General features: G+C 63.5%; 1 protein-coding gene across 1 annotated transcript in view; it reads left to right on the forward strand.

The window, feature by feature from the left end:
* The window catches only part of LOC132400069 (cytochrome P450 11B, mitochondrial), a 33177-nt gene that overhangs the window by 20111 nt on the left and 5233 nt on the right, over nt 1-7833 (forward strand). Inside the window, exon 8 of the mRNA XM_059981153.1 lies at nt 1901-2092. Coding sequence (XP_059837136.1) covers nt 1901-2092 — 192 coding nt within the window. The remainder of the gene's footprint in view (nt 1-1900; nt 2093-7833) is intronic.

The raw sequence follows: 7833 nt of genomic DNA on the forward strand, positions 1-7833 counted from the left end.
CTCTTCAGGCGCAGAGTCTGTCCGAGCTAAGGTGAACACTGCCGTTCAGCAGCAAGAGAGGGCGAAGCCGAGCACCGGGGTGGCGCAGTTCGGGTTCTCCGCACTCTGGGGTTGACAGTGAGGCAGCTAGCTCTGTACTGAGGGAGGGGTGGTGAGGAGGGAGCTCTGTGCTGAGGGAGGGGCGGTGAGGAGGGAGCTCTGTACTGAGGGAGGGGTGGTGAGGAGGGAGCTCTGTGCTGAGGGAGGGGCGGTGAGGAGGGAGCTCTGTGCTGAGGGAGGGGCGGTGAGGAGGGAGCTCTGTGCTGAGGGGTGGTGAGGAGGGAGCTCTGCGCTGAGGGAGGGGTGGTGAGGAGGGAGCTCTGTGCTGAGGGAGGGGCGGTGAGGAGTGAGCTCTGTGCTGAGGGAGGGGTGGTGAGGAGGGAGCTCTGTGATCTGGGAGGGGTGGTGAGGAGGGAGCTCTGTGCTGAGGGAGGGGTGGTGAGGAGGGAGCTCTGTGATCTGGGAGGGGTGGTGAGGAGGGAGCTCTGTGATCTGGGAGGGGTGGTGAGGAGGGAGCTCTGTGCTGAGGGAGGGGTGGTGAGGAGGGAGCTCTGTGCTGAGGGAGGGGCGGAGTCAGCTCTGTGCTGAGGGAGGGGTGGTGAGGAGGGAGCTCTGTGATCTGGGAGGGGTGGTGAGGAGGGAGCTCTGTGCTGAGGGAGGGGTGGTGAGGAGGGAGCTCTGTGATCTGGGAGGGGTGGTGAGGAGGGAGCTCTGTGATCTGGGAGGGGTGGTGAGGAGGGAGCTCTGTGCTGAGGGAGGGGTGGTGAGGAGGGAGCTCTGTGCTGAGGGAGGGGCGGTGAGCTCTGTGCTGAGGGAGGGGTGGTGAGGAGGGAGCTCTGTGATCTGGGAGGGGTGGTGAGGAGGGAGCTCTGTGCTGAGGGAGGGGTGGTGAGGAGGGAGCTCTGTGATCTGGGAGGGGTGGTGAGGAGGCTCTGTGATCTGGGAGGGGTGGTGAGGAGGGAGCTCTGTGATCTGGGAGGGGTGGTGAGGAGGGAGCTCTGTGCTGAGGGAGGGGTGGTGAGGAGGGAGCTCTGTGCTGAGGGAGGGGCGGAGTGAGCTCTGTGCTGAGGGAGGGGTGGTGAGGAGGGAGCTCTGTGATCTGGGAGGGGTGGTGAGGAGGGAGCTCTGTGCTGAGGGAGGGGTGGTGAGGAGGGAGCTCTGTGATCTGGGAGGGGTGGTGAGGAGGGAGCTCTGTGATCTGGGAGGGGTGGTGAGGAGGGAGCTCTGTGATCTGGGAGGGGTGGTGAGGAGGGAGCTCTGTGATCTGGGAGGGGTGGTGAGGAGGGAGCTCTGTGCTGAGGGAGGGGTGGTGAGGAGGGAGCTCTGTGATCTGGTAGGGGCGGTGAGGAGGGAGCTCTGTGATCTGGGAGGGGCGGTGAGGAGGGAGCTCTGTGCTGAGGGAGGGGCGGTGAGGAGGGAACTCTGTGCTGAGGGAGGGGTGGTGAGGAGGGAGCTCTGTGCTGAGGGTGGGGCGGTGAGGAGGGAGCTCTGTGCTGACGGAGGGGCGGTGAGGAGGGAGCTCTGTGCTGAGGGAGGGGTGGTGAGGAGGGAGCTGTGATCTGGGAGGGGCGGTGAGGAGGGAGCTCTGATCAGGGAGGGGCAGTGAGGAGGAAGCTGTGCTGAGGGAGGGGCGGTGAGGAGGGAGCTCTGATCTCTGAACTCTGTGCCGGGGGAGTGAACACCGCGGGAAGTATTTGTGGGGGGGGGGGTTGTAATTGGATACATTAATCGTTAATGCTTGAGACCAGACTGGACCAACCGCTACAGGCTGGGGAGGGCGACAGGGCCATCGGATCTCATTCCCAGCCCAGATCCTGATGCCGGGATCGCTGTCTTAACCCGCTGCTTCCTTCGCCCTCAGACCCTCGTACATGTCGGGCTCTACTCGCTGGGCCGGAGCCCGGAGATCTTCCCAGATCCTGGCACCTACAACCCTGCCAGGTGGCTGTCCGCCCATACCCACAGCTTCCAGGCGCTGGCGTTTGGTTTCGGAGTCCGGCAATGCATTGGCCGCAGAGTGGCGGAGACCGAGATCAGTCTCTTCTTGATTCATGTGAGGCCTGCCCCGACACCCCCTCTCTGTCCCTCCCACCACATTCCTCCCCACCCCCTCCTCTCTGTCCCTCCCACCACATTCCTCCCCACCCCCTCCTCTCTCACCCTCTCACCACATTCCTCCACACCCCCCCGCTCTGACCCTCCCACCACATTCCTCCCCATCCTCTCCGCTCTGTCCCTCCCACCACATTCCTCCCCTACCCCACCTCTCTGACCCTCCCAACACATTCCTCCCCACCCCCTTCTCTCTCTCCCTCCCACCACATTCCTCCCCACCCCCTCCTCTCTGACCCTCCCACCACATTCCTCCCCACCCCCTCCTCTCTCTCCCTCCCAACACATTCCTCCCCACCCCCTCCTCTCTCTCCCTCCCACCACATTCCTCCCCACCCCCTCCTCTCTGACCCTCCCACCACATTCCTCCCCACCCCCTCCTCTCTCTCCCTCCCACCACATTCCTCCCCACCCCCTCCTCTCTGACCCTCCCACCACATTCCTACCCACCCCTCCTCTCTGTCCCTCCCACCACATTACTCTCCACCCCCTCCTCTCTGACCCTCCCACCACATTCCTCCCCACCCCCCTCTCTGTCCCTCCCACCACATTCCTCCCCACCCCCTCCTCTCTGACCCTCCCACCACATTCCTCCCCACCCCCTCCTCTCTGACCCTCCCACCACATTCCTCCCCACACCCTCCTCTCTCTCCCTCTCACCACATTCCTCCCCACCCCCTCCCTCTCACCAAATTCGTCCACACCCCCTCCTCTCTCTCCCTCTCACCACATTCCTCCCCACCCCCTCCTCTCTGACCCTCCCACCACATTCCTCCCCACCCCCTCCTCTCTCTCCCTCTCACCACATTCCTCCCCACCCCTCCTCTCTGTCACTCCCACCACATTCCTACCACCCGCTCCTCTCTGACCCACCCTCTACATTCCTCCCCACCCCTCTGCTCCCTCCTTCCCACCACATTCCTCCCCACCCCTTCTGCTCTGTCCCTCCCACCACATTCCTCCCCACCCTCTCTGCTCTGTCCCTACCACCACATTCGTCCACACCCCCTCCTCTCTCTCCCTCTCAACACATTCCTCCCCACTCCCTTCTCTCTGACCCTCCCACCACATTCCTCCCCACGTCCTCCTCTCTGACCCTCCCACCACATTCCTCCCCACCTCCTCCTCTCTGACCCCCCACCACATTCCTCCCCACCCCCTCCTCTCTCTCCCTCTCACCACATTCCTCCCCACCCCCTCCTCTCTCTCCCTCTCACCACATTCCTCCCCACCCCCTTCTCTGACCCTGCCACCACATTCCTCCCCACCCCCTCCGCTCTCTCCCTCCCACCACATTCCTCCCCATCCCCTACGCTCTGTCCCTCCCACCACATTCCTCCACACCCCCTCCTCTCTGACCTACCACATTCCTCCCCACCCCCTCCTCTCTGTCCCTCCCACCACATTCCTCCCCACCCCCTCCTCTCTCTCCCTCTCACCACATTCCTCCCCACCCCCTCCTCTCTCTCCCTCTCACCACATTCCTCCCCACCCCCTCCTCTCTCTCCCTCTCACCACATTCCTCCACACCCCATCCTCTCCCTCCCTCCCACCACATTCATCCCCACCCCCTCCTCTCTCTCCCTCTCACCACATTCCTCCCCACCCCCTCCTCTCTCTCCCTCACCACATTCCTCCCCACCCCTCCTCTCTGTCACTCCCACCACATTACTACCACCCGCTCCTCTCAGACCCACCCTCTACATTCCTCCCCAGCCCTCTGCTCCCTCCTTCCCACCACATTCCTCCCCACCCTCTCTGCTCTGTCCCTCCCACCACATTCCTCCCCACCCTCTCTGCTCTGTCCCTACCACCACATTCGTCCACACCCCCTCCTCTCTCTCCCTCTCACCACATTCCTCCCCACTCCCTTCTCTCTGACCCTCCCACCACATTCCTCCCCACGTCCTCCTCTCTGACCCTCCCACCACATTCCTCCCCACTCCCTTCTCTCTGACCCTCCCACCACATTCCTCCCCACGTCCTCCTCTCTCTCCCTCTCACCACATTCCTCCCCACCCTCTCTGCTCTGTCCCTCCCACCACATTCCTCCCCACCCTCTCTGCTCTGTCCCTCCCACCACATTCGTCCACACCCCCTCCTCTCTCTCCCTCGCACCACATTCCTCCCCACCCCCTCCTCTCTCTCCCTCTCACCACATTCCTCCCCACTCCCTTCTCTCTGACCCTCCCACCACATTCCTCCCCACCCCCTCCTCTCTCTCCCTCTCACCACATTCCTCCCCACTCCCTTCTCTCTGACCCTCCCACCACATTCCTCCCCACGTCCTCCTCTCTGACCCTCCCACCACATTCCTCCCCACGTCCTCCTCTCTGACCCTCCCACCACATTCCTCCCCACCTCCTCCTCTCTGACCCCCCACCACATTCCTCCCCACCCCCTCCTCTCTCTCCCTCTCACCACATTCCTCCCCACCCTCTCCTCTCTCTCCCTCTCACCACATTCCTCCCCACCCCCTCCTCTCTCCCTCTCACCACATTCCTCCCCACCCCCTCCTCTCTCTCCCTCTCACCACATTCCTCCCCACCCCCTCCTCTCTCCCTCTCACCACATTCCTCCCCACCCCCTCCTCTCTCCCTCTCACCACATTCCTCCCCACCCCCTCCTCTCTCTCCCTCTCACCACATTCCTCCCCACCCCTCCTCTCTGTCCCTCCCACCACATTCCTCCCCACCCTCTCTGCTCTGTCCCTACCACCACATTCGTCCACACCCCCTCCTCTCTCTCCCTCTCAACACATTCCTCCCCACTCCCTTCTCTCTGACCCTCCCACCACATTCCTCCCCACCTCCTCCTCTCTGACCCCCCACCACATTCCTCCCCACCCCCTCCTCTCTCTCCCTCTCAACACATTCCTCCCCACTCCTTTCTCTCTGACCCTCCCACCACATTCCTCCCCACGTCCTCCTCTCTGACCCTCCCACCACATTCCTCCCCACCTCCTCCTCTCTGACCCCCCACCACATTCCTCCCCACCCCCTCCTCTCTCTCCCTCTCACCACATTCCTCCCCACCCCCTCCTCTCTCTCCCTCTCACCACATTCCTCCCCACCCCCTCTGCTCTGTCCCTCCCACCATTCTTCCCTACCCCTCCTCTCTCTCCCTCCCACCACATTCCTCCCCAACCCCTCCGCTCTGTCCCTCCCACCACATTCCTCCCCCATCCCCTCCGCTCTGTCCCTCCCACCACATTCCTCCCCACCCCCTCCGCTCTGTCCCTCCCACCACATTCCTCCCCATCCCCTCCTCTCCGTCCCTCCCACCACATTCCTCCCCACCCCTCCTCTCTCTCCCTCCCACCAGATTCCACCCCACCCCTCTGCTCAGTCCCTCCCACCACATTCCTCCCCACCCCCTCCGCTCAGTCCATCCCACCACATTCCTCCCCACCCCTCCTCTCTCCCTCCCACCACATTCCTCCCCTACCCCACCTCTCTGACCCTGCCACCACATTCCTCCCCACCCCCTCTGCTCTGTCCCTCCCACCACATTCTTTCCTACCCCTCCGCTCTCTCCCTCCCACCACATTCCTCCCCACCCCTCTGCTCCCTCCTTCCCAGCACATTCCTCCCCACCCCCTCTGCTCTGTCCATCCCACCACATTCCTCCCCACCCCCTCCGCTCTCTCCCTCCCACCACATTCCTCCCCACCCTCTCCGCTCTCTCCCTGCCACCACATTCCTCCCCACCCCCTCCGCTGTCCCTACCACAACATTCCTCCCCACCCCTCCTCTCTCTCCCTCCCACCACATTCCACACCACCCCTCCGCTCTGAACCTCCCACCACATTCCTCCCCACCCCTCCTCTCTGACCACCCACCACATTCCTCCGCACCCCTCCTCTCTCTCCCTCTCACCACATTCCTCTCCACCCCCTCCTCTCTCTCCCTCCCACCACATTCCTCCCCACCCCTCCTCTCTGTCACTCCCACCACATTCCTCCCCACCCGCTCTGCTCTCTCCCTCCCACCACATTCCTCCCCATCCCCTCCGCTCTCTCCCTCCCACCACATTCCTCCCCATCCCCTCTGCTCTCTCCCTCCCACCACATTCCTCCCCATCCCCTCCGCTCTCTCCCTCCCACCACATTCCTCCCCATCCCCTCTGCTCTCTCCCTCCCACCACATTCCTCCCCATCCCCTCCGCTCTCTCCCTCCCACCACATTCCTCCCCATCCCCTCTGCTCTCTCCCTCCCACCACATTCCTCCCCATCCCCTCCGCTCTCTCCCTCCCACCACATTCCTCCCCATCCCCTCCTCTCTCTCCCTCCCACCACATTCCTAACACCCACTCCTCTCTGACCCACCCTCTACTTTCCTCCCCACCCCTCTCCTCCCTCCTTCCCACCACATTCCTCCTTACCCCTTCTGCTCTGTCCCTCCCACCACATTCCTCCCCACCCCCTCCACTCTCTCCCTCGCACCACATTCCTCCCCACCCGCTCCGCTCTGTCCCTCCCACCACATTCCTCCCCACCCCCTCTACTCTGTCCCTACCACCACATTCCTCCACACCCCTCCTCTCTCTCCCTCCCACCACATTCCTCCCCACCCCCTCCTCTCTGACCTACCACATTCCTCCCCACACCCTCCTCTCTCTCCCTCTCACCACATTCCTCCACACCCCATCCTCTCCCTCCCTCCCACCACATTCCTCCCCACCCCCTCCTCTCTCTCCCTCTCACCACATTCATCCCCACCCCCTCCTCTCTCTCCCTCTCAACACATTCGTACCCACCCCCTCCTCTCTCTCCCTCTCACCACATTCGTCCCCACCCCCTCCTCTCTCTCCCTCTCACCACATTCCTCCACATCCCCTGCTCTCTCTCCCTCCCACCACATTCCTCCCCACCCCCTCCCTCCTTCCCACCACATTCCTCCTTACCCCTTCTGCTCTGTCCCTCCCACCACATTCCTCCCCACCCCCTCCACTCTCTCCCTCGCACCACATTCCTCCCCACCCGCTCCGCTCTGCCCTCCCACCACATTCCTCCCCACCCCCTCTACTCTGTCCCTACCTCCACATTCCTCCACACCCCTCCTCTCTCTCCCTCCCACCACATTCCTCCCCACCCCCTCCTCTCTGACCTACCACATTCCTCCCCACACCCTCCTCTCTCTCCCTCTCACCACATTCCTCCACACCCCATCCTCTCCCTCCCTCCCACCACATTCCTCCCCACCCCCTCCTCTCTCTCCCTCTCACCACATTCATCCCCACCCCCTCCTCTCTCTCCCTCTCAACACATTCGTACCCACCCCCTCCTCTCTCTCCCTCTCACCACATTCGTCCCCACCCCCTCCTCTCTCTCCCTCTCACCACATTCCTCCCCACCCCCTCCTCTCTGACCCTCCCACCACATTCCTCCCCATCCCCTCCTCTCTCTCCCTCTCACCACATTCCTCCACATCCCCTGCTCTCTCTCCCTCCCACCACATTCCTCCCCACCCCCTCCGCTCTGTCCCTCAAACCACATTCCTACCACCCACCCCGCTGTCCCTACCTCCACATTCCTCCCCACCCGCTCCTCTCTGACCCACCCTCTACATTCCTCCCCACCCCTCTGCTCCCTCCTTCCCACCACATTCCTCCCCACCCCCTCCACTCTCTCCCTCGCACCACATTCCTCCCCACCCCCTCCACTCTCTCCCTCGCACCAC

The sequence above is a fragment of the Hypanus sabinus genome, chromosome 9 (genome assembly GCF_030144855.1).
Source record: "Hypanus sabinus isolate sHypSab1 chromosome 9, sHypSab1.hap1, whole genome shotgun sequence".
NCBI lineage: Eukaryota > Metazoa > Chordata > Chondrichthyes > Myliobatiformes > Dasyatidae > Hypanus > Hypanus sabinus.